Source organism: Tursiops truncatus, chromosome 12 (assembly GCF_011762595.2).
Source record: "Tursiops truncatus isolate mTurTru1 chromosome 12, mTurTru1.mat.Y, whole genome shotgun sequence".
NCBI classification, from domain to species: domain Eukaryota; kingdom Metazoa; phylum Chordata; class Mammalia; order Artiodactyla; family Delphinidae; genus Tursiops; species Tursiops truncatus.
Window position 1 is genome coordinate 61800239 of NC_047045.1, and position 27547 is coordinate 61827785.

General features: G+C 39.2%; 1 protein-coding gene across 20 annotated transcripts in view; it reads right to left on the minus strand.

Moving 5' to 3' along the window:
- Window positions 1-5924, minus strand: part of AHI1 (Abelson helper integration site 1) — a 219081-nt gene extending 213157 nt beyond the window's left edge. For 9 of the 20 annotated variants that reach the window (XR_012324850.1, XR_012324848.1, XR_012324847.1 and 6 more), the window contains exons 1-3: window positions 5735-5923; window positions 5291-5353; window positions 533-600 (exon numbers count right to left, since the gene is read on the minus strand). Coding sequence is in view for 12 of the 20 variants with exons in the window: in XM_073789620.1 (XP_073645721.1) it covers window positions 533-542 (10 nt within the window). In the remaining 8 variants the exon portion in view is untranslated. Of the gene's footprint in view, window positions 1-532; window positions 601-5290; window positions 5354-5734 lie in introns of all 20 variants that reach the window. The other 11 variants (XR_012324853.1, XR_012324854.1, XM_073789623.1 and 8 more) reach the window with 5 other exon arrangements.
- Window positions 5925-27547: the final 21623 nt, after the last annotated feature.

The window sequence follows — 27547 nt, forward strand, 5'->3', positions numbered from 1 at the left end:
AAACATGTTTCAAATAAATAAATGCTCAATGAATGAATGCCCAAGAGCAGGTATTGGCAAACTACTACCTGCAGGCCAGTCACCTGTTTTAATAAATAAAGTTTTATTGAAACACAGCCAGGCCCATTCTGTTAAGAACTGTTATGGCTGCTTTTGTGCCTCAATGGAAGAGCTGAGGAGTTGTAGCAGAGACCAAACCTAAAATATTTACTAGCTTGCCTTTTAGGAAAAAGTTTGCCACAGTCTACTCTAAAGTGAAAAATCCATTTTGACAATACAAAATAAAAACTAACCATATGTTGTTATCATTTACCTTGCCCAGCTGAGTCCCAAATTGCCAGCCAATGAATACATATTAACTTTAATCACCAACATTACATAGAAAGCTAAATAACAAACTATGAAATATCTCTAAATGTAATTTTCGGTTGATGACATCTACTTCATTCCTTAATTGAAGAATCCCTTAAAATAATCCAAACTTTAAAATAAATAATATGTACTGCATAGATAAATTTCATAGAAATCTTACCAGTGGGCATATCTCAGCTTCATGGAGAGCATTGAGTTATAGTGTAAAGCACTGATTCAATAAGGATCCTATTAAAACAAAGAGGATTTATTTGTAATACGGAATTTCCAAATAAAAATTATAAAATACTCTTCACACAAGATTATGTGATTGTCTACTACCTCATCAGGTTTATACCAATAAAACTAAGTTCTCTTATTACAACCTTATGTAAATGACTTAAATACATCTGAATCAGTTTAGAGTCTTAAAGTAAAGCAAACTGGATCATAATTGAGTAAAATATTTATATATCTGAAACAAAAAATTTTTAAAATTTTTGAAAGGCAATAAACATCTAACTTAGTATATTAATACATCTTTTAAAGTATTTTAAGTAAAAAAAAATGAACACTTCTATGTACTTTTGAGAAACCAAACTCCATATCAGAAGTGACTTTCCCAAGCACATACACTGTTACACTAGTAAAGTATGCTTCTGGGTAGCACATTCACAGATAATTTAAATATTTCTGTACCTGCCACTGAAAATGCTGCAACAGAGAAGGTTAAGCACAAGCATTCATTCCATCTTCTCAAATAAATACCTGGGTGTGTTTCACTGTGTATCAAAACCATGGATAAACTCAGTATATATACTCTTAAATTTCCAGTTTTTGTAAAAGATGAGGGTGTGTGTCCAAAACAGACATTAATTCTCACATTAGAACACAATATGCATACATTTTTAAGAATAAAAATGAAGACTGTTAAAAAAAATTGATTTGACTCAACAATTATCAGTTAAGGTTGCAGATCCCTGGGGATCCACATTCGTGTTCCTTTAGTATTAGGAGTAATTTGGACAGAAAAGTCTGATAACAAATGCTAGAAAGAAAATAATGATTATACAAATACACTAATTATGTGAGTTAACTTCTGTAACAACTATCCGGTATACAGACAAAATAGACAACATTAAATACACAGAGTAAAACCTCCTATTCTTTATTGATAGGAAACAGCATTAACTCTTTCTAGAAGATAACAGATCCAATAAGCCTGATCATCTTTCCAATCTACCCCAAATTAGAAAAGAGAGAGGCTGCAAAGACAACTGTATCAGTAATTGAAACCTGACAGCACATAAGTAGAAAAAAAAAAAATAAAGCAAATAAGGATTTAATATTTATAGTATTCCATGGTGATTCAATATATAGGAAAATAGCTGAACTATATTATGACTGAGTCATCAAGAAAAGGTTTACTTATATTCTTCTGTTTTATCTTGAGCAGAAAATGTATGACATTTTAGACAGATTAAATAAAAACTACTGAAGAGACAGAACAAAGAGTCAAGGATGATTCTCATCTTTTTCAAAAGGAAATAATTAGACCAGTAGTATCATTAATTGGAATATAGTGCAGTATAGCACAAGTGTAGTGAAGTAGTTTAAAACACAAGTCCTGGAATTACTGTAATCTCCCACGGTTACTTGCATGGGCTGGGCCATGTTTCCTCATCTGTAAAATCAGTCTAACAGTGACTATTCAAAGGGCTGTTATAAGAGTTAAATGATTAAAAGGTTAAAACAGTGCCTTAGAACAAGCATCAATAACATTAGCTACAATTATAATAGATACTTCTTATGGGTCGCTCAGTGAGCTTTAGCGGGGCATGTTGAGCTGGATATCTGACGGGTATTAAGCAGCTATAAGCATTGGCTCTATTGTCAGATTCCTGGATTCAAATCTCAGTTCTACCTGTCAGTAGATTAATCTCAATTTCCTACTCTTTCAAAAGACAATGATAACAGTAAATCACTTACAGTGTTTTTGTAAAGATGAAATAAGAATATGCAGGTAAAACACTAGGCACAATGCCTAGAGCATGGCAAGCTCTCCAAAAATGATAGCTATTATTACTGTATACACATAGAGAGTGCGTGTGTGTGTGTGTGTGTGTGTGTGTGTGTGTGTGTGTGTATGGAGATTCATATAAATATATATATATATAAAATCAGTTTATGTTTGGTAGGTGATATAGTAATCCAGCAAGGAGATAAGAGTCTAAAGATTTGGGCATCATTTATTTATATTTGTGATGGTTGCAAGAAAAAAAAGGGCCAAACACAGAATTCCGGGAGCCCACAAAATACACTAAAAAGACATCAGGGAGATAGATGAAAAACTGGGAGAAGTAACCAAAGGAAAAAGAGTTTCAAGAAAGAAGTGGTCTACACTGTGTGGTACCAAGAGTTCTTGCAAGGTTTGAAGAGTGTCCACTGGATCTGCAGTCAGGAAGTCACATGTGCAAAGCTTTTTGTGGAGGGACAGAAACCTGGCAGCCACAGGTGGAGGAATGAATGGAAGGTAAGACCTGTAGAAGAAATGTGTAGATAATTCTTTCTACAATTCTGCTTCCAACTGTCTCCCTCCACCCTGCACAGGCAGTGACATGAGGCAGTAGCTATGAGGTACAGAAAGACTATGGAAGGATTTTGCTGTTTGTTTTAAGACTGTTTCCATGCCTCCATCACACTACCCTTAAAAAATAAACCACCAGAGGAATTTTCTGAAATACAAATGTGATGGAATCATTTCTTTGTTTAGAACTCTTCAGTAGCTCCCAATACTGGAAAACATGAGGTCCTTCCCATTGGGGTCCAAAGCTACTAGTGAAATGACCCCTTGCCTTTCTCCACCTCCCCTTCTCCAGCCACACTTCCACACTGTGGGCTCCAGCCCTGTGAAACCACTTGCAGGCCCTCAAACGTCCCAAACTCTTTCTTGCCTTTGTACCATTACACATACACCCCTCTCTCCTGAAAAATGCCCTTCCTCTCTTGTCTCTCTAACTCCTAACTATCCTTTGACACAGGCGAAGACCTGGGACCTGGGTCCCTTTACAGGTGTGTCTGCACCTGGACAAACATAAACTATAAGGGACTAAAAACAACTGCATGCATGCACAGTTGGGGCAAAATCATGAACAGTAAGATACAAAAGGTAAAAGATACAAAAGGTAAGATACAAAACCCAACTTCTGAGGTGCTGGGAACAAAAGCAGCAGCATTCTGTGCAGGATCCCTGCACACAGCACCACCAATGGGGTGGGCAGAACACCTAAGCCACGCCTCCAGCCCAGCCCACAAATCTGGCCCCAACCTCTCCCCATTTAAGGAACCAGCTCTGCCCCACATCCCAACCCACCACCCAGTTTCCCGTTTTCACTCCCTCGTGAAACAACAGAAGTCCCAATAAAGCCTCACCTAAACTTTTTGTCTGCCCTCGTATCAATTTCTATTGATGAAAGAGTCCAAGGATCCAGGTCAGTATCAGTATCTTCTCTAGGGAGCTCACTAACTTTGAGGGGTTAGAGACAGTCTCCATAAATAAACAAGATTCTGAAGATGGTTTTAAAAACTTTTGGTATTTGAATTTCTTTCAAATGTATATTTTTTAAATTTCCCAGAGTCCTCATAACAAGCAATTTTCTTCCTGAAAGCCCAAGTAGTAACAGCAATCGTTAAATATGTCTCCTCTGTGCTCCGACAGCACCTTGATCTTCATACCTCCTACCTAGGCCTTGAATTTTCACTCTGGTAAAACCTTCTGTGACCGTCCCCCACCAAACTGCTAGCTGTGGAGCGCTAGGCCTGTGCTCTCTTCATCTATGTATCCCATTTTAAAAGTGGGGGGGGGGGGCAGTAATAATGGTTCTAGGGTCAAAATGAGTCAGGCTTAAGCTTTTTTTTTTTTTTTTTTGTCTGGGAAATTAAAACGGCACCTACTTTATTGTAAGGAGAAAAGGAAATACTGAAAAGCAAAGTTATCAGCACAGTGGCTGGCCCATTACTTTATGTCCATTATTATAGTATTAAAAATAAACAATTATGCGATAGACAAAAAATATTAAATAAATTATGTATTCACATTGTTTACTACTATTTAGTAGTCTAACGTACAATCCAATTAGTAAACACTAATATTAATGTAATGATAAACATAGCAAATACATTACAGAAATGATCATCTCTAAATGGTAATGTGTACTATGGCAAATACATTATAGAATGACTAATATTTGATAAGATCATCAGCAAAAATTAAGGTCAAACTTAAAATGACATCTGTGAATCTCATATATGTCATTATATTTAAAAGTTTCTCCCTCACAAACCCTTTTACAGGACCTGCTAAGAGATACAAAATAGGGAAATTAACTGCATTACATTTCATCTCATTTTATGTTTTCTCTAAAAGCCTGATTATCAGCCAATAAATGACTAAAGATCAAGAGAAGAAAAAGCAGAGGCTTGGATGATTCGCTCCTTGACCGAATTTTACAGCACGGGATAAAAGGAAACAAACAAAACCCGTATACATAATTAAACTAATATATCAGAATAGTCTCCATAAATATATAAGGTTCTAAATACGATTAAAAAAACTTTTGGTATTTGAACTTCTTTCAAATATATATATATATATATATTTAATTTCTCAGAGCGCTCATAATAAGCAATCTTCTTCCGGAACGCCCAAGCAGTAACAGCAATCGTAAACGCAACAGGTGGAAAAACTGTTAGCATCCTTTTCTCAAAAGAAGGAGAAGCCATATGCTCCAGTCAGTAGATGTTTTCACAGTAACGCGGAAATGTAGCACAGCCATTTGGCAGGGATCCCTAAATAGTATACGTTTTCTTCTATTTGTATACATATCGAAACGACCCTGTTAATGTAACTATACTCTTAGAAACGTAACACATCGATCACCTTTTCTCAGATGTAATTAAGAAGGTATTTCACGGGTTCAAGATTCAGCACCAGGTTGACACCCTAAAAGGAAATAAACGTACGTACTTAGTGCGCATCTGATTTAAACGCTGTTAAACCAGAACCGGGAATAGGAAAGGCAAAGATTGCATTCACTCTTTCACGACACCACGCTCAGCGTTCCGGAGAAAAGGAGCCCAGGAATGGGAGATGAAAAGTTAAGTACGAAGAGGTAACTCTCGGAAACCCCATCCCTCCACTCTGCCGCGCTCGGCGGGTCAGACTGCAGTGGTGCAGGGCAGCCCCCGCCCGGCCTCCCCGGCCCGCCGCCCCCGCGCCTTAGGACCCGAGCAGCCCTCCACGCCACTGTCCCCGAAGAGGGCCAGGGCAGGCCGAGCGCCCGAGCCCGGGCTCCCGCCACCAGCAGGCCTGCAGGGTACTCACGAAGAGGGCGCAGACCTGCCCAGGGTCCCTCCGGAGTCGACGCCGGGACCGTGCGGGGTGGGCTGAGACCTAGACGGCCGCACCGCCTCCCCAGCCGCCAGACACTCCGGCTCTGAGCGCCCGCTGGGTGCCGCAGTGCGGGCAGCGCGCCGCCAGTTGACGTCAGCGCCTGCCTACGCCGCCGTTCCCATGACAACCGATGCGGCGTCGACTCACCGCCGGGACCTCTGCCGGACCTCGGCGCCCCTCCGCGGCCCCGCCCCCTCCCGCGGCCCCGCCCCCGCGCTACCTAAGCCTGGGCCCAGAGGCGCTGCGTCGCGGCGTCTGCGGAACGGAGGCCGGGCGCGCACGCGCGCGCGCGCCCGCCCGCGGGCCCTCAGGCTGCGGCCGGGCACGCGCTCAGGGGCCGAGCGCTGGACTCCTCGCGCCCGCGCGGGAAGCTCCAGGCCGCCGCCCTCCAAAGAGAAAGAATGCGTTCCCTCTGGAGCGCGAAGGGACCATGGAAATGTTCAGGTGCTTCTCGGAGCCTGCTCGTGTCCCCACTGTCGCCCCGAAGAAGCGCTCTGCTCCTCAGAACTATAGCCAGCGCTGGGAAAAACGGGAGGTGGCAAAGCGAGATGGAGACTGTGATGGAACCCGCCAAAGCTAGGAAATATGAATGAGGCAAAGAAACACTCTCGTCACCCCCCAGGCGATCGCGCCCACGAAATGAAAGCTCCTTTTAAGCGTGGAGAATGCAGAGTTGTACTACAGACCAAATCTTAAGGAAAAAATTGTCCACGATTCATCTGGTGCTGAGTTATCTCACTATGTGTTTAAAGCAGAACAGCAACCCCCCAAAAGTCATCTTTTGCTACACCCAGTGCCCCCTCCCATCTTCTAATTTTTGCCACAGCGCCATCTTTAGCTCTGAGTCACCAGGGATGGAAAAATACTAGTCAAGTCACTCCCGGACTCTTGAATTTTCTGCAGTTGTAGTCACACACTAAAACCTGTTGCTTCGTTTGTACGGTAAGAGCATTATGCATATTTCTTTGGAGGCCTGCTTTTCCATTGCTATTAGCATCACCACACCCTACAAAGCATATCTCATTTGTTTCTCTAAATCCTGTGAGAAATTTCTCAAGTCAGTGAGAAATATTACCAATCCAATGGATGTTCATCTTTCCACTTAAAATCTAATTCTCTTTCTGGATCTCTGTCTTGGTTTTATCCTCCCAGTGTTCTAGTTAAATGCCTGTAGACCAACCTAAATGCCTCTTAACATCAAATCAGGTCCATTCTACCTTTTTAACACCCCCCCCCCCCAGGGTATAGTCTGTCCATCTTAACTCTACTGCCTCCTGCCAAGTTTCATCACTTCTCACAGGGATTATTGTGAGCTGGCCTCTTTACCAGTCTCTTGACTCCAGTTTTGATCACTGAATTCCATTCTGCACACTGCTACCAGAATGACCTCACTAAAAATGTAAGTCTGATAATACCACTCTCCTGAAAATTATTCAAAGATGATCTGTAGGAGAAAGTCGAGTTACTTTGCCTAGGATACAAGACACTGCATCTCCCTGACTAGTTTCATCTCTCATTGCATTGTTTCAATTTTATGCTTTAGCAATATTGAATTACGTTTACCATGCAAAACAATCCATACCCTTTCATGCCCCAGTTCTTGCATATTGTCCCCTCTCCCTGAAGAATCCTTCCTTGTAAACTCCTGCTTCTCCATGTCTCAGCCCAAATGTTGTCCATCCTTTGAATCTTAACCAGGTTGACTGATTTCACCAAACATTCCTGCTATATATCTTGTTATGCATTGGATACTGATTCTGTAAGTTATATTTTAATTGTTTGCATTATACCTTAACTTTCCAAGCCCCAGTATCTACCACAGTACATATCAAGTAGTTGGTACTTCATAAACATTTGTTGAATGAATAATAGATGACATATATTGGCTTTGCATTGTAGGTGTTTTATGTACTTTTCATCTGTCCTCACAACTGTGACGTAAGGACCCACTTTACAAAGAGAGGTTATAACTCTAGCTGCTCGTTATTAGGCATTTTAATAACACATTCCCCAGTCTATCAGATGTACACCTGCTATCATCTCTTGCCTGGACCTCACAATAGCTTATAGAGGTATGCGTGTGTGTGTGTGTGTGTATGTGTGGTCAGGGAATGTTTCATAGCAGAAGTGACATTTAAGTAAAGACCTAAACAATGTGTAGAGTTGTCCAGGTTGGGAAGGGTTTCTGGGTAGAAAAAAATGGAGTATAATCCTCACTAAAAGAAAGCTTGGCATAATCCAAGAACCAGCGTGGCTTACTGAAATGTTGAGAATGAGACTGGGGGCTTTTGGAGGAAGTAAGACAAGAGAGATAAGCAAGTTATGAAGAAACCCAGACAATATGTTGTGAGGTCAATGGGGTACCATTGAAGAGTTTTAACCATGGAGTAAATGGTCAACTTTTCATTTCAGAAAGATAACTCTGACTGTAGTGCAGAAACATGGATGGGAAGAAAGCAAATATAGATCCAGGAATATCAGTTAGGACGCTGTTGTTTTAGCCCAGACCATGTAAGAGATGATGGTAGTATGGGCAAGGCTAGGAGCGGTCAGAACGGACAGAAGTGTATCAGTTCAAGAGATTTGGGGAGGTAGAAAATGTTAGGACTTGGTGATTGATTGGATGGAGGAATGAGTGATAGGAATGAATAGAAAATGATAAACAGCTTCTTCCCTTGCCAGGTGAAGAGGTGGCAAGCATGTCAGGGCTACAATGGTTACATGAAATGGGAGTGAGGAAATAAGTATATATATTGAGGCTAATGGGAGCCAAGTGTCTCTGACAGAGAAGGGAGTTACAAATAGGAAAAAAAGGAATTCCAGAATGACTTTTGTGGTAGTAGTGGATTGGAATTGGTTAAGTCAGTGTGAACTCACAGTTTTCAATATATACATAAACACATACAGAAATAAGTATATTGAAATAAATAAGTTTTCAATATATACATACTTGTGTGTATGTGTGTCTCCTGTCTATCTATCTATCTATCTATATTTTTCTATCTCTCCCCTTGCTCTCTGTTCAAAAGGTCTAGGAGCATGATATCCTAGAAGCAGTGAGCACATAGAACCTAGATCTTGGTTTCTAAACACCATTCTCCACTAAAAGGGACTAGAGATGCTGGAGAAATGGCTGATTCAGAGCAGGAGTATGGCAAGTATAACATGACCCTGGAAAACCTTTTGGCACCAGAAGTTAAAGAAGCTCTCACAGAATGAGGGAACATATCAAGGGGACAAAGAAGTCAGCTTGAAGGGGCCCCCATTAGCCACATCTGGGTCAATCTGAGCATCACTATAATAATGTTAATAAATTGTGATCCGCTGAAGAAAATAAGAATACTTGAGTCCATGCTGACATAAATACATGAATTTTAAAAAATGGGGATAAAGAAAAGCTATTCCTTACATTAGACTGCCAACTAATAAATGTAGAGAGAATGATATAGGTAGAAACATCACCATTTGGCAACCATTATAGTAAAAACTGATTCAGGCAAGAATCATCAATGTATGCTAAAACTAGAGGGTGAGAGTTTTAAGAGATTATACACACACATATATATGTATATGTATATGGTAAGAAACCTTAGAACACACTTTTTTGATATTCCTGCCAAAAAATGCATAGCCTGAATCTAATCATGAAGAAAGATAAGACAACCCCGAACTGAGGGACATTCTACAAAATCATAGACCTGTACTCTTCAAAAGTGTCAAGGTCATGAAAGACAAAGGAACATCTAAAGAACATTTTCGGTTTGTAACAGACTAAAGAGACATGACAATTAAATGGACCATATGATTCTGAACTGGATCTTTTTGCTATAAAGGATATTACTGGGACAGTTGACAAAGTGTGTATGGGGGTCTGTGGACTAGATGGTAGTATTTTAACAATATCAGTTTCCTGATTTTGATGGCTGTATTCTGGTAATGTAGGAGATACCTTCACTTCTAGAAAATACACACTGAAGAGTTCAAAGGTCATGAAGCTTCATGTTTACAGTTTACTTAAATGGTTCAGAAAAAAAGCATATATAAAAAATATAAGTCAATAAAAATATAAATAATATACATACAGAGAGAGAACAATGAAGCAAATGTAATATATCAACAATCGGAGAATTTGGGCAAAGATGTTCTTTATACTATTCTTGCAATTTTATTTTTTCTGTAAGTTTAACAGTATTTTAAAAATATAGAAAATGGTTTTAATGTACTGAGGTTCCTGGCTTAGGTACCTGGATGGAGAATGGCTAATTAATTAACAATGAAAGGCAGGAAGAGCAGGTATGGAGGAAAAGATGTTTGTTTTCAGTAGGATAATATATCCAGTAGGCATCTGAGTATGTAATTAACATATTCATGAGCCCCATTCACACTGGAGAAAGCTAATATGCTGCTTTCACTTCCATTAACCAAGAGTGCAAGACTGAGGACACTCTACTAGTACTAGGAGAGGCAAACAATTGAGTAGTAGTGGTGGTAATTATCATAAAATTGGCTAATCATTCATGAAAATAGATTTAGGGTATTCAAAACATTAAATAAATATAAATAGTGAATTTATTGAATAAAACAAAAATATGGTTGATATACAAAATATTTATCCCCGGTACAGGATTGCATTAAACCAGTTAGAACAGATGGTGGCCTTACTGCTTGTATTAGCTTGCTAGGGCTGCCATGCAAAGTACCACAGACGGGGGGGCTTAAACAACAGGAATTTATTTTCTCACAGTTCTGGAGGTTAGAAGTCCAAGATTAAGGTGTTGTTAGCAAGGTGTTGGTTTCTCCTGAGGCCTCTCTCCTTGGTGTGTAGATGGCTGCCTTCTCCCTGAGGCTTCACATAGTCTTCCCTCTGTACCTGTGTGTGTCCTAATCTCCTCTTCTTAGGACGTCAGTCATACTGGATTAGGGCCCACCCTAATGACCTAATTTTAACTTACTTATTTCTTTAAAGACTTTATCTCCCCAAATAGTCACATTCTGAGGTTCTAGGGGTTGGGATTTTAACATATGAATTTTGGAGGGTTAACTTAGCCCATAACACTGCTGGAGAAGGATTCTGGAAGCTTAACAGAATGCAGTGATGGGACCTTGTTTGGATTCTCATTCAAAACTAACTTTATAAAGACATGTCTTAGGCAATCCCAGATTTTTCAGTATGGGCTAAGTATTATACAATATTGAGGAATTTTTGTTTTAGATGAAAAAATGGTATTGTGATAACATAAGAATGTGATCATTTTAAGTCTATACAGTAAAATGACAAGATGTTTGAGATTTGCTTTAAAATATTCCAGAAAACAAACAAACAAACAAACAGGTGGGGGAAAGATGACACATATCTATCTAAATTTTGATAGCTGTTGAAGCTGGCTGATAAGTACCTGGTATTTTATTATACTTTTTCTTTGTGTGTTTGGAAATCTTCATAGTAAACAGGAAAAACAAAAGTAAGAAAACTCGTTACAGAGAGTTTAAAAGACATAGAATCAAGGAGAAAGGAAAAAATAAGCAGTACCATTCCCAAAGAGACTCTCAGTTAACTTTTTTGGATTTTTTTTTTGCAGTCTGTTTTCCATGCATATTCTAATTTTGGTCATATCTTATGTAAGCTGTTTGTTTCTGCTTTCTTGAATTAACATTATGTTATACCTTTCCATGCAATTATACATGCCATATAAATATCATTTAAATTCTAACTTTGTTAATAATGTTCATATGTGCTTACAGTAAAAATTCAAACAATCATCCAGATGTTTATAATGTGGAAAGTGAAAGTCTGCCATATGTAAATCACTGGCAATAGTCTTTTATACATTCTTCCAGACTTCCTTTCCCATATATACTAAATATGCTAAACTATAAAGACAACTTCATGCTATAGATTTTGTCCTGCCACATCATTTTTGTGTTTATCATGTGTTATTATTCCAGAGGGCTTTTTATGTCAGTAATATACATCTATTTCATTCATTTTAATGATTCATACTATGTTACTTTGACTCCAAAGTTTCTTTATCAATTATAATAAAAGTGCCAAATATGGTGGGTTTTTAAAATTAAGAGAACTTTTATTTAAGTCTTTCATATTATTATTAGGTTTATTCCTCAGTATTTTATATAATTTTAGTGCTATCTTTAATGCAGTCAATTCTCTTAGTATATTTTCTGACTGGTGATTGCACATTTTCCTGCTTTTCCTCCTCCTAAGTTAGCTTTGCTAGTTTTTGCTTATCTTCTTTACCTCTTGATATTGGAACATCCCGGAGCTAACCTCTCGGACCTCTTCTCTATACTTACTCCTTTGGTGATTTCTTCTAGTTTGTAAAACCCCATGGTCATACAGACTACTCCGAAAGATATCTCCCCAGCCCATGCTTCTCTCCTGAACTTCGGACTCATTTATCCAAATTCATGCTAGATATCGCTATTTAGATGTCTAGTAGTATCTGAAACTTATCTTTTCTGACACCGAACTCCTAATCTTCCACCTCCTCAGACAAACCCCACTTGAAGCTTTCTCCATCTCACATAATGGCAACTCCATTTTTTTCCAGTTACTCAAGCCAAACACCAAGCACCTTGGAGTAATCTTTGACCTTTCTCCTTTTCTTATAACCCATATGCAACCTATCAGGTTAGTATAGATTTAAATCCGAATCCCATGTAAGAAAGGCCACATTTATAATTCAAAGGGGAGGGGTTTTTTTTCTCTACCCAAATTTTAGCCTAGACGTTCAAGCCTCCTTGTCTCCCTTTGCTAGTGTAGTCTTTTGAGGATTCCAGTTTTATGCAAAGATCTCAGTTCCTATGCTGAGCAAGGCCTCATCTCCTGTGTCTTGGGAGGCCATTACATTCTCGGACTACATTCAGGGTATCAGCAAATGCCTCGAGGTTAGACACATCTTCAGTGCCTGCTTAGCACAGTTGTTTCAGTTCTCTCTTCTCTTTGGCCCTTGAGAATTTCATTTGCTTTTCAATGAGTTCAATGATGCAATTTAGTCAGCATTTCTAGCTGATTTTCAGAAGTTTTTTGCTTTTTTTTTCACAGAATATCTCTTTGACATATTGGGTAAAAAGGAATTCCTTCTCTCTCAACTCTTAATACATGTTGCAGGGAATTTTATGAGTGAATAGTAATTATCTTGTAATAGTGATTGTCATTCAAGCTTAGCTGATGACTTGCTGAAGGAATTGAGCCTCCTTTATAAACTTTCTGTAGGGTGGCATGCTAAGAAAACTTGATGAACCTGTAGATATGGGTTAGGTCAGAATTCACTGAGCTTCCCACAGTGTATAAAGCTATTTATAGATTTGTTGTCTACATATGAATACCATTTTATTAGGAGAATGTTTCGATTTGGGTCTCAGGGGGCCCCATGAAAAACAAACTGCTGCAGAGACTAAGGAAAGAAAAAGAAAAAAAAAATTCAGCATAAACTGAATCCAGGTCTCTACAGCAGTGAGCACTAGATGGCAACAAATCGATATGTATCATTATTTGTGCCTAAAAGATCCCAGTTTAAAGATATGTAAGGCCTTAGGCACCCATTTCTTATCCAAACCACTTAATTTACTAATGTTTAATCTACTACTAGTTTGAATTTGTAAGAGTTGGTGAGATGCATTTAACACTAGGACTGAAAATATAGTCTCTAGATTAATAAATACAGTAGAGAATGGTGCTTATACTACAAGAGTCTTTTTATCAACACTTACAAGAGTCCAGAGCTCTTTCCTGTCATTAAAGATCACTCTCTAAGCTTATCTTTCGTCTGTGACCAGAGACCCCCTGGTTGGACAAAAGGCACCTTTTGGACACTCATTCCTCTTCCTGAGTTATAAGACCTCTTGTGACTGCTAATGCTTAAAATTTCATCTTATTGTTCAAATGGTATCTATTTAGTAGATTGAAAACTAGCTTCATTTCTCTTATGAAGTGTGAAAAGAGGGGCTTCCCAAGCCCTGCTATGACTAATTACCAGGCCTCCTCTGAGGGACTCAGGTCAGATATCTCTACCGCAAGTGAGGAGGGACTTTCCTTGTTTGCAGATGTAAGATTATCTTGGTATACTTAGTATGTAAAATTTTTAAGTACATAATTTAGCTTCATGATCCTATTCTTCTCTCCTTATCTAAGATAATTTATAACTTTATGTGTAGGGGAGCAAAATTTGCCATCCCAAAATGTCTTTTTGGCTTGGGGATTATTTCAAGCTGAAAATAATCAAGGCCCTAAAGACTCAGGAAGAACCTTTAACTTTCCCCCAACAGCCTAAAAAAATTTAGATGGAGGGCCTGTCCCAGCGTTCACCAGACACGTCTGCCAAGAGTGTGGACTAGGCGTGGTGAGGGAGACTCAGGCTGGGCTTAGAGATCAGAGTTCACTCTGGGTCCCATGTTTGCCAAACATTTGCTTTTCCATCTCCAGGTCAATTGCCTTCCTCCCCTTTGAGGTCCCAAGACACTATCCCCAACATCCTGTTTTGTCTTAAGCGGAAGATTGTATTTAAAGTGAGGGCTTTAGCCATTTTGGTAAGTTACTCAGTTCTCCTGGGTCTCTCCCGTGTATACATGTTATTAAACTTTTGTTTGATTTCATCCTGGCAATCTATGTGAATTTAATTCTTGGACCAGCCAGCAGAACCTAGAAGGGTAGAGGAAAATTTCTTCCTCCCCAACATATGTCTTTTAAAATGCTTAGAACAAATTACTATTAATGTGTTAATAGTACATAAAGACTTGTAAGGGAAAATGACAAATCCCTGGTTCACCACTTCCTTCCCAAAGTGCTGCCCTTGAGAGTAAACTGCTTTAAATATTTTCTGTATTTTTTTTCTTCCAGTGATTACCTCTCTCTTATCACCATTTCTTATTTTGTGAGTTTTAAATATTACCTTAATCTACTGCTAAGAGACAATTTAACTCATTTGCTTCACCTTCTACCTTCCTTAACCATCTCTTCCCAATAAGTCATATAAGGAGACAGTAGAGTATAATAGATAAGAGCACACACTCTGGAATCCCACTTCTGCCATTTACCAGCTGTGTGACCTTAGGCAAGTTACTCAATCTCTCTGCACCTTTTTCCTCTTCTGTAAAATGGGGAAAATAATAGTCCATTCTTCAGAATAACTATTTATTATGAGAATAAATGGATCAATACATCTAAAGCAGTAAGCAAGTGTTACTGTTATTTAATTCCTTTTTTGGTTATCTTTGTAAGTTTAAATAATATACATATTCCTTTTTGGTCACGCCGCAGCTTTTGGGATCTTAGTTCCCTGACCAGGGATCGAATCCAGGTGAAAGCACGGAGTCCTAACCACTGGACCGCCAGGGAATTCCCCATATCCCTTTATTTTTGATCAACTATGTATTGTATCTCTTGTTACCACATCTTTTAAGATGAAGATACTGGCAGCCTTACACTTCCTTTTCACCGCCTCCCCCCTTCCACACCTTAATCTCGCCTCCCATATTTTCCATCTTTTAACTGGATGTTCTGTTTTCTGGGACATTTACTCAGTTTTATTTTCTAACCATCTATTGAAAATTTTACTTTAATTTTACTCTAAAATCTGAGAGTTTTACGTGATCTCTAGTGTTTATTTTTATTTGATTTTAAATATTAAAAAGCTTACTGACTGGGCTTCCCTGGTGGCGCAGTGGTTGAGAGTCCGCCTGCCGATGCAGGGGACACGGGTTCGTACCCCAGTCCAGGAAGATCCCACATGCCGCGGAGCAGCTGGGCCCGCGAGCCATGGCCGCTGAGCCTGCGCGTCCGGAGCCTGTGCTCCACAACGGGAGAGGCCACAACAGCGAGAGGCCCACGTACCGCAGAAAAAAAAACAAAAATAAAAACAAAAAAAACAACCTTACTGACTATTGTGTTAGTTAGGGTCTGGGCAGGGGACAAAAATTACCACACCAGTAATTTGAATTGAGAAACTAATTGTGAACTAAGTAAATTGTGAACTCAGTAAAAGATGTATTCACCACTAAAATGGGTAAAAGAGAACTCTAAGGTATACAGAGGTAGTACCTGCAAAGAGCTACTACTACTCCCAAAGTTGAGGGAATAGTGAATAAGGAAGGAGCTTGGAACCTCCAGAGGATGAGGTCCAGAGGCGGAGTTTCAACTTCTGAGGAGGGGGCGTGGTTGCCACAGCGGCACACAGCAGGACCCCTGCAGGACCTTAAGAGAAAAAGAACATCAGAACAGAAAGCACCTTCCCCTCCGTCCTTACAGTGCACTCACAGAGCCCTCTATCGGCAGAGCCTACATCTAGCAGCGAGCCAAGCCCAAACGTTGACAGCAGAGTCCACTTTGGGTATCATAAGCAGGGAAAAGAAGGATGAGTTTGGAGTGAGAGGCGATAAATTAGTAACTGGCATAATTATCTCTGAATATACTCGATAAACAGACTGCCTTCCTTTTTTTCGTTCTCTCCTGTTCCTTGAATTATTTCAACTTTCTTTGTGGACTTTGTTCCCCTGTTTATTTCTGGCCTCTCTTTAATTCCAGAAGCTTTAAAAACGGCTACAGTATATTCATTCTTCGTTATCTGTTAAAATAAGGCAATGAGTGCTCTATGGTTGTGGGCTGGGCTTACCAACTGATCAACCTTGCTTTAGGGTGTTTGGCTGGGGAATGGCCACAGCAGCTGCCCTGCTTCTCTCGACAGTGCAATTTCTATAGAGAAGAATGCCTGGCTGCTGGGCATTCCCCCTGTTGGAATGAAGGAGTGGTGGGAGGGACAATTATAATTTATACTCACTTTATATTAATTCCCCCGTTTTAACTCCACATTCCACTCCTTGCTTCCAATTGCTGTTTTCTAATCTTCTCTGTATTTCTGCAAGGCCAATTTTCTCAGCTTCCTTAGAAACCACTTGCACTGATTTCTTGTGGCTGCCATGATAAATTAACACCAACTTGGTTGTTTAAAACAACAGAACTTTATTTAAAGTCCAAAATCAAGGTGTCAGCAGGGCCCCACTCCCTCAGAGACTCTGAGGAGAATATGTTCCTGGCCTTATGCAGTTTCTGGTGGCTGTTGGCATTCCTTGGCTTGTAGCCACATCACTGCAGTCTCTGCTCCTGTCTTCACATGGCCTTCTTCTCTCTGTTTGTGTAATCTCCCTTTGCTGCATGCTTATAAGGATGCTTGTCCTTGGATTTAGGGCCCACCAAGAACATCCAGGATGATCTCCTCATCACAAGATCATTAACTTAATTACATCTCAAAGACCCCTTTTCCAAATAAGGTAACATTCACAGGTTCTGGAGATTAAGACATAGACATATCTTTTGAGGGACCACCGTTCAACTCACTATACCACTCTTCTACCTGGTACTCTCTTTAAGAAATTTGATGACATTTCTTGTCTGCTGATGACCTACTCTCTGTCTTCTTTATTGATTTTGAGTACATATTCATATATAGTACATATCAATATACGTGTTTGTGTGGTATGGGTGTTTTCTTTGTTACCACGTCCTGGATTATTAGGAAGAAAAGGTGATAAATGTGTGTGGTCAGTTCATAATGTTGACTTTGGCATATATAATTTATTTCAGAAAAATTTTTATTAGGTAGTCTCTGTATAAAATCAAATTAAGCTAAAGTCTGAGACGCACTGAGCAAATAAGCCTGTTTATGTAAAAAAGTTCAATCAATAGTTTGTTTCTCTCTCTCTGTCTCAATCTTTTTCAGCCTCTTCCATCATGACTCCCAATCCTTCATGTTTCCAATAAGCATTCAGCAGTTTATCCAACACCTCCCATTTAAGATAGGAACCAAATAATAAAAAGGAAATGTTGTTACCTTATGCAAAGCTAATCATTATTAGCTAGATATTTTTCTAGCTGTTTTTTTTTGGAGCAGGGGCACGCTGTGCATATGGGATCCTAATTCCCCGACCAGGGATCAAACCCATGCCCGCCTGCAGTGCAAGCACAGAGTCTTAACCACTGGACCACCAGGGAAGTCCTTAGCTGTTATTTTTTAAAAAATATTTTCAGTTCTTTCTCATGATTATGACTTTAGTTTTCTTTCTGACTACTGATAGCAATAGGTGGCATACATGCTGCCCACATCAACTTTGCTGTTGGCCAGGATCACTAATAGTCATATCATTTGTTCTCAATAAGCCTGGACACAGATTCAGAATTGGTTTCAATGCAGTATTCCTGCAGTCATTACTTATTTATTGGAGCTGGCATGTAAGTTGAAAATTGTTTGCCATCTCGGCTCTAAGCTCTCTACAGATCTCATGACTTTTATAATTTATCACTGTAGATCACTCCCAGTGTTATAATTTTGATATATCTTCTGCTCTCACCAATCAGCTAGAGAAGGCAGTGCAATGTAGTCAGAGGAGCACTGGATTGGGAGTCAGAGGGCTTGGGTTCTAGTTCTGCTTCTATATTAATTACTTGTGTTGTATCGGATAAATTATCCTTCTAGATCTCAGTTTTCTCACTTGAGCGATAAAGCAATTGGACTATGATAATTTCTAAGGTACTTTCCAGCCCTGAAATCTTTTGGGGTTTTTTTGGGTTTTTTTGTTTTTTTTGCTGTACGCGGTCCTCTCACTGTTGTGGCCTCTCCCGTTGCGGAGCACAGGCTCTGGACGCGCAGGCTCAGCGGCCATGGCTCATGGGCCCAGCCGCTCCGCGGCATGTGGGATCTTCCCGGACCGGGGCACGAACCCGCGTCCCCTGCATTGGCAGGTGGACTCTCAACCACTGCGCCACCAGGGAAGGCCCCCTGAAATCTTTTAATGTCAAGCACCCCACTAGATATTTGCACTTAAATGTTCTATCATTACTGGAAACTCAACCTGTCAAAAAACCCAATGCCCTAAAAGCATGTTTGCTTCTTAGATTCTGTATTTCTAGTAATTTGCATTCTAAACTTACATCTTTTAGTTACTCTTTGTTCCTTTTTAAAATTATCTTTAATATTTTATCTGTCACCAAGTCCTGTAAATTCTCCCTTGGAAAGGCTTTTGCAGCTATCTCTCTTATTTTGCATATCAGATCACTGTTTTGATCCAAGAATTTATGTTCCCAATAAACTTGACCTCTTTGGCCTTCAATTCACCTTACGACCTCACAAGTTCAATATCCTTATTTATGTTCACAGTGTGACTTTCCTACTCAGAATCTTTGGTGACTTTTCCCTTGCTAATATAAAATCAGAGCTTTTAGTCTACAATTCAAAGCCTTCCATAGTCTGCCTATGATTTAATCTTGTTAACCTCAAACACAGTATTGCTTCCCCTGAATGGTCTGTTCTATTCACTGTCAATCTCGTCATCTACTAACTTTCTCAGTGCAAATATTCAAATAAAAGAATTTGACTGGTCCAGCCCAGCCTCTAGGTCTGTTTTCCACCCCCGGTTTAATTAGTGGTAACTGGGGACAGCAAACACTATTAGAGAAGAGGGACCTTTCTCTTGGAAGAGAGTATGGTAGGAGGGTAAAATCAGTATCTTAACAAATTCTTACAATTAAAGATTATGTAAGGCCCAAACCTGAAACTATAGGAAATCCAAAGTGTAAATAAAACTTTTAAATCATATATAGATCATCAATCATCTGAAATATTTTCTCCTTTCTCTCAGGCTTCGATCACTGAGCACAGTCTTTTAGATGACTTGGGGTCATGCTAGAAGCTACATGCTCATGCTCTAGAGTTAAGCAAACATAAGTTTGAAAAACATTTAATATATCTAGTATCTATCCTTGGGAATAGACTTAATCTAAGTGTATTAAAGTTTACTCATCTATAAAATGAGATAACCATAACTGCTAACTTTTTAAGGCGCTATTCTAAATGCCTTTCATATAGTGACCAGTTAATCCTCACGGTCCCGTGAAGTAGGTCCTAGTTTACAAATAAGGAAACTAAGGAGCAGGGAAGCTGAGCAATTTTCTATGGTGGCAAATACTGGATGGAGAATGTTTGAACTTAGGAAGTCAGATTCCAGGACCTGGATTCTTAGTTACTGCACTGTGTCAGTGCCCAACAAATAGAGTTTTATAAATGTTAAATGTTATTATATTAATTGTTGTCCATTTTACCTGCTAAATATCTATTCCATTCTCTCTATATCTACTCATTATGTCTTACCTGGATGGTAAGAAGCCCCTGGGAGCAGAAGGTCTCATTCTTCTTTAATCAACATCCTCCGTATGATTTTCCAAGGCACTTTTTTTTTTCTTTTGGCTGCACCTTGCGGCACGCGGGATCTTAGTTCTCTGACCAGGGATCAAACCCATGCCCCCTGCAGTGGAAGCTCAGAGTCTTAACCACTGGACCACCAGGGAAGTCCCTCCAAGGCACTTTAATGTGTCACTTACCTGTTCAGAATTTTCCAGTGGTATGCCTACAACGAGCCTTCCCAGCCACATTATTCCTCTCTCATACCCTTCCCAGAAACACTATATGTAGTTCCTGGATGATGTCAGTTTCTCTTATATTTAAAGGAGGAACATACAATATGCTTTCATAATTTTGCATACTATTTTCTCTGGCTGGAATGCTATCACCTGCCTTGTCCATCTGTCAAAAGGGAGTCAAAAGGTACAAAATTCCAGTTATAAAATAAGTAAGTCCCAGGGATGTAATGTACAGCATAGTGACTATAGTTAATAATAATATATTGCATATTTGAAAGTTTCTAAGAGAGTAGATCTTTTTATTAATTTTTATTGGAGTATAGTTGCTTTATAGTGTTGTGTTAGTTTCTGTTGTACGGCAAAGTGAATCAGTTATACATATACATATATCCACTCCTTTTTAGATTTCCTTCCCATTTCAGTCACCACAGATCATTGAGTAGGGTTCCCTGTGCTAAACAGTAGGTTCTCATTAGTTATCTATTTTATACATAGTAGTATATATATGTCAATCCCAATCTCCCAATTTGTCCCACCTCCCCTTCCCCCCCTTGGTAACCATAAGTTTGTTTACATCTATGACTCTATTCCTGCTTTGCCAGTATGTTCATCTGTACATTTTTCTAGATTCCACATATAAGCGATATTATATAATATTTGTTTTTCTCTTTCTAACTTATTTCACTCTGTATGACAATATCTAGGTCCATACACATCTCTGCAAATGGCACTATTTCGTTCCTCTTTATGGCTGAGCAATATTCCATTGTATATATGTACCACATCTTCTTTATCCATTCCCCTGTAGATGGACACTTAGGTTGCTTCCATGTCCTGGCTATTGTAAAGAGTGCTGCAATGAATATTGGAGTGCACACATCCTTTCGAACTATGGTTTTCTCTGGATATATGCCTACGAGTGGGATCGCTGGGTCATATGGTAGCTCTATTTTTAGTTTTTTAAGGAACCTCCATACTGTTCTCCATAGTGGCTGTACCAATTCACATTCCTAGCAACAGTGTAGGAGCGTTCCCTTTTCTCTACACCCTCTCCAGCATTTACTGTTTATAGATTTTTTTGATGATGGCTATTCTGACCAGTATGAGGTAGTAATAGTTTTGATTTGCATTTCTCTAATAATTAGTGATTTTGAGCATCTTTTCATGTTTTTGGTGGCCATCTGTATGCCTTCTGTGGCGAAATGTCTATTTAGATCTTCCTCCCCACCACCCATTTTTTGATTGGGTTATTTGTTTTTTGATATTGAGCTACATGAGCTGTTTGTATATTTTGGAGATTAATCGTTTGTCAGTTGTTTCGTTTGCAATTATTTTCTCCCACTCTGAGAGTTGTCTTTTTGTTTTGTTTATGGTTTCCTTTGCTGTGCAAAAGCTTTTAAGTTTAATTAGATCCCATTTGTTTATTTTTGTTTTTATTTTCATTACTCTAGGGGGTGGATCAAAAAGACCTTGCTGCAATTCATGTCAAAGTGTGTTCTGCCTATGTTTTTCTCTAAGAGTTTTATAGTGTCTGGCCTTACATTTAGGTCTTTAATCTATTTTGAGTTTATTTTTGTGTATGGTGTTAGGTAGTGTTCTAATTTCATTCTTTTATGCTGGTCCAATTTTCCCAGCACCACTTATTGAAGAGGCTGTCTTTTCTCCATTGTATATTCTTGCCTTATATGTCATAGATTAGGTGACCATAGGAGAGTAGATCTTAAAAAGCCCTCATCACAAGAAAAAAATTTTTTTTCTTGTAACTACGTATGGTAACAGACGTTAACTAGACATTGTGGTGATCATTTCGCATATATAAATATCTAATCATTATATATCAAATGTGTTTATATATATGTATATGTGCATATGTATAATATATATGTAATATGTATATGTATACAAATATCAAATCATCATCACCTAAAACAAATATAATGTTATACGTCAATTTTACCTCAGTAAAAAAAGTCCTGTTTCTCTTTCACATCTCCCTGTCACCTCTTCTTTGACATGGTCTCCAATTCCCCAGAGCAGACTTGAGTATTTATTCTATGTTCTGATGCCTTTGAGCACTCATACCACATTACATTTATATATACAATGAGCGCTGGTATTTCTATACCCTTACTGTATAAGTACTGTCTTATTAGTCTGTTTGGGATGCTATAACAAAAATACCCAGAGACTGAGCAGTTTATAAACAAGAAAATTTATGTTTCACAATTTTGGAGGCTGGAAAGTCCAAGATCAAGGTGCTGGCAGATTTGATGTCTGGTGAGGTTCCATTTCCTGGTTGCCATCTTCCTGTTGTGTCCACACATGACAGAGGGGGAAGGGAGCTCTCTGGAGCCTCCATAAAAAGGGCACTAACCCATTCATCACTGCTCCACCCTCATGATCTAATCACCCCTCAAAGGCCCAACCTCCAAATACTGTCACCTTGGGCATTAGGATTTAACACATGAATTTTGGAGGGGGACAGAGACATTCAGTCTATAACAAGTACCTTGAGGGTAATGATGATGGCTGTTCATCTTTCTATTTCCAGTATCTATCACAGTGCTCTATAGACAACAGGCACTAATTCTATCTTGACTGAATTTCATTCTCTCCATATCACTCAGAAAACGTCAAAGACTGTAAAAATTCACAAAACTCAAAACCTCCTTCCCACTAGTTTTTATTTTAATCTGTACTTCTTAGAAATTCAAGAACTTTAATTTCTTGAACACATTGAAAATATCTTGGAAAAAACACATCTGTATTTACTAATAAATGCTGATCCCTAATTACTGAGCTAATTCTAACAAAGAAAGGCTTGATTACACTGAGTGAAAGCCACTGAGGCCATGGCTGGGAGTAACGGGAGGACAGATGAGGGGGCTCCAGGCTGACTACTGCTCTAATGTGAGCTGAGCGCTCTTGCTGCCCCGGAATGATCACCACCTTCTGTCTTTGCTCTCTGAGTCATAGCTACTCCTTTCTTTTCTCTTGGGAGAAAGCTACTCCTTTCTCTTTTCTCCTACATCTGAATCTTCCTCTTGTGACCCTTTTTCAGCCTGTTGATAAAGCTAAACTGCTTTATCCCCAATCTCTAGTTTTTCTTGTAGTAACTCCAGTACTCTTACAGAATTGAGTCCCTGTTGTGTTCTTTCTAGCCTCTTTTCTGAGAAACTACAGCAATTTTTCTAATCTCATACTAGTTGCAAAAGCCCTGCCTTTAATTGTCAGACTATCTAGAAAAGAGACTTCTAATTCCATGCGTTGATAAATCTTAGCATAGTGGACACGCACGCGCGTGTGTTTGTGTTTGTGTTTTCTGCCCAGCACCTCTTCCTTCTTGTTTTTGTGAAAATACATTGATTTTCATATGGAAAATAATGCCTCTCTCATCGCATGTGGTCTTGGAGGAGATATCAATGAATGAACCTCACGCTTTTAAGGCCAAGACATGGACACTTGAAATAAGCAAGGACAGTCAGATCTCTCTCTGGAAATTAAATCTTGAATAAAGTAACACAGTTGCTCATGATTAGTCTGATGGCTGCTCTCCAAAGAGACAATTCATTAATTCTGACTACTGGATTATTGGAATTGTCCTGGTGCCTGTAGTGTTCTACCCAGTGCTTGATTGTTCAGCTTTTTATTCCATTCTATGAGTGACTTCATACCTTTGCAATAAATCATTTTTTTGTGTCCTTAAACTAGACAGAGTTGGTTTACATCCCAAAGCTCAAACTGACAGATGCAAATTCTTGTTGCAATGTTCTTCCCAGCAACTGGGACCTAGTGTTGGAATCCCAATTTCAACTATACTGAATGAGCAACACCAAAAATAATTGAGTTTTTAATAGTTTCCCAATCTTCCCATGACTGGGAACTGATGTAACTAACACATCCCATGCTTTGCTCCAATGAGCTAGATTTCTGTGTGGTCAGCTCTTGTCATGATGATAGACCCCCCTAAACTGACTTATTCTTCAGATGAATTCAGTATCAGTCCAATCTTGTCCCACCTAACTTCTATTATCTGGCCAAACTTTTTCTTCTAAGCTTTACTGAGGTATAATTTATGAATCATAAGATTCACCCCTTCTAAGTGTATGGTTCAATGGTTTTTAATAAATTTATGCATTGTGTAACCATCACTACAATCCAGTTTTAGATCGTATGCCAAGTTTTGATGTATTTTCCATGGCTCACTCATGGATCCTAACGTCGTGTACTGCACAGACCATAGCAACACCAGACCTGGGCACACAGCAGTCTATCCTGGCAATCTGCTGGTTCCCTCAAATTTAATGTAAGGAGAAAGCGGCTGTGTGGTAGATTCAGAGGCAATTATTCTGTTATTGAGGTATGCCAAGAGTCAAATAGAAAAAACACTAGAAACCCAAAATGAGATCCAAATAATAGGAATCAGCAAGAAAGATAAGGCAATAGGAAATAGGGCATATGGAAGAAATGCCATGTGCGTGGTCCAGTTTACTGCTGGACAGACCTGTCTGCTTTTAATGGATGTGGCCTACATCTGCTTGATGATGCCACCTGATGCCTTATACCCCCGATGTTTCAAGCTCACTTAACATGAATTTTTAATAAATGGGATTGAAACTATTAACATATATAAGATTAGCCTTGGGACTAATGTTGAAGAGTTTTTATTCTTCCTCCTTCCCCGTTCATTTTAATGCGAACCTATTTGTGAGAAAAGTCAGTAATTTATATGAATAAAGTAATGATGATACTTTTTTCTAGCTCATATTATGTCAGTTAAAAAATCATTGTCTCCTGGCCCCATCCTGAACTTATTGATCAATGGCCCTATGTAGGAGTATCAATAAATTAAGTTTGCAGATTTCTGAAATTGGCTATAGAGGACTGATATTGATCATAAGACCTAATACTGGAGCAGAACAACTGAAGTGAACTTGGGAGAGAATAAAACTTTTAATTTTTCCTTTCCCCAGTTGTCTTTGCTGTCAGAGATCATCACTTCAAGGTGGCATAATGTTGGGTGTCCAGCCTCCCTTCCTGTTGCTTTTGTATATCCCAGCCTGCCATTCTTAGGGACATTATTAAGGTCTGTATGTATCTCTGTTTGGGTCCAACTACAGCTTCCTTTGAAGAAGAATATAGATTGGGAAAGGTACAGAAAAACTTTTTCCCCATTGGTAATATTTAGTTAACATGTTATTTCTTCAGAATAAGTTAAATTTGGTGCTAAGGACCAAAGAATGAAGGAAGAGCCCCGAAAATATAAACTCCAGAAACTTTTCTTTCTTTTGCCTTGATTATGTGGGTTACCATGGAAATGGAAGGACTTGCCACTGGTAGGAAACCAGAAAAGACATGGTACGATTGGGGATTATAATAACCTTGTGAAAGTTTCCATTTCGGAGACAGTCTCAACTAGGACAACTGACTAATTCACACTGTATTGTGGACACAAAATGGCCAATAAAATTCCTAAGATTTTTCAAAGTAAATGGTGTCCGTCTCTCACCAAGGACCCACACCCAAAAGATTTTTCCCAAGTCTTGTTCATAGTACTTCCTAAATATCTCCATAATTCATTGATCTGTATTATTTCCCCATTTCTGCTTTCTTTTCTCAAACCCTCATTATTTCTGGATTACTGTGATGCCCTCCTTACTAGACTCCTTGCCTTCAGTTGTGCCTCTAAATCTATTCTGTGCATAACTGTCAGCAACTCTGATCACGGCATCATGCTTAGATTTTAAAAATTTCCCGTATCTTTCAGAAGACATTTTGAAATCTTTACCTTGACACATTAGGAAGGCTCTTCATGAGCTGACACTTGTGTGCCTTTCCAACATCATATCTTACCACTCTCCTTCCCTATACTTGATGTGTCAACTGAGTGCAACTACTTCATTCATTCATTCATTCATTCATTCATCGGCTTAGCAAATATTGATTGAGCATTCAGTGTTTATCAGGCACTGTTCCAGTGCTGGGAATATAGTGGTAATACTTTCAGTTTCTAGAATGATTCCTGTTTGCTCTTCTTTGGGCCTATGCATATGTTCCTCTCTCCCATTCATTGGGAATGGAGAGGTTGCTCCCACTGGCAAAGAAGACTCATCAGAATTTTGGAGCACAGTGTCCCCAACATCATCAGAGTCTTCCCACATATCCTCATTGCAACTTTTAGGATCACATCCCTTCCCAATCAATGCCCCCACTTTTTTTTTTTTATTTTTTTTAAATTTTTATTTATTTATTTTTTTAACATCTTTATTGGGGTATAATTGCTTTACAATGGTGTGTTAGTTTCTGCTTTATAACAAAGTGAATCAGTCATACATAAACATATGTTCCCATATGTCTTCCCTCTTGGGTCTCCCTCCCTCCCACCCTCCCTATCCCACCCCTCCAGGCTGTCACAAAGCACCGAGCCAATATCCCTGTGCCATGCGGCTGCTTCCCACTAGCTATCTACCTTACTACGTTTGTTAGTGTGTATATGCCCATGACTCTCTCTCGCCCTGTCACAGCTCACCCTTCCCCCTCCCCATAACCTCAAGTCCATTCTCTAGGAGGTCTGCGTCTTTATTCCTGCTTTACCCCTAGGTTCTTCATGACATTTTTTTTCTTAAATTCCATATATATGTGTTAGCATACGGTATTTGTCTTTTTCTTTCTGACTTACTTCACTCTGTATGACAGACTCTAGGTCTATCCACCTCATTACAAATAGCTCAATTTCGTTTCTTTTTATGGCTGAGTAATATTCCATTGTATATATGTGCCACATCTGCTTTATCCATTCATCCAATGATGGGCACTTAGGTTGTTTCCATCTCCGGGCTATTGTAAATAGAGCTGCAATGAACATTTTGGTACATGACTCTTTTTGAATTTTGGTTTTCTCAGGGTATATGCCCAGTAGTGGGATTGCTGGGTCATGTGGTAGTTCTATTTGTAGTTTTTTAAGGAACCTCCATACTGTTCTCCATAGTGGCTGAACCAATTCACATTCCCACCAGCAGTGCAAGAGTGTTCCCTTTTCTCCACACCCTCTCCAGCATTTATTGTTTCTAGATTTTTTGATGATGGCCATTCTGACTGGTGTGAGATGATATCTCACTGTAGTTTTGATTTGTCAATGCCCCCACTTTAGCATTAGACACCCTGCAAGGCTGGGAGTTTAGCTTGCATCGTAATTCAGCCAGTTGTAGAATGGAATTCTGAGTGTGATTTTCAGCAATTTCAGCCCTGTGGCTGGCTATAGGAGGTAAGTGTCGCCTTCAGGGCACGCTTTCATGTCATTTGTGTGGCACTTAATGTTT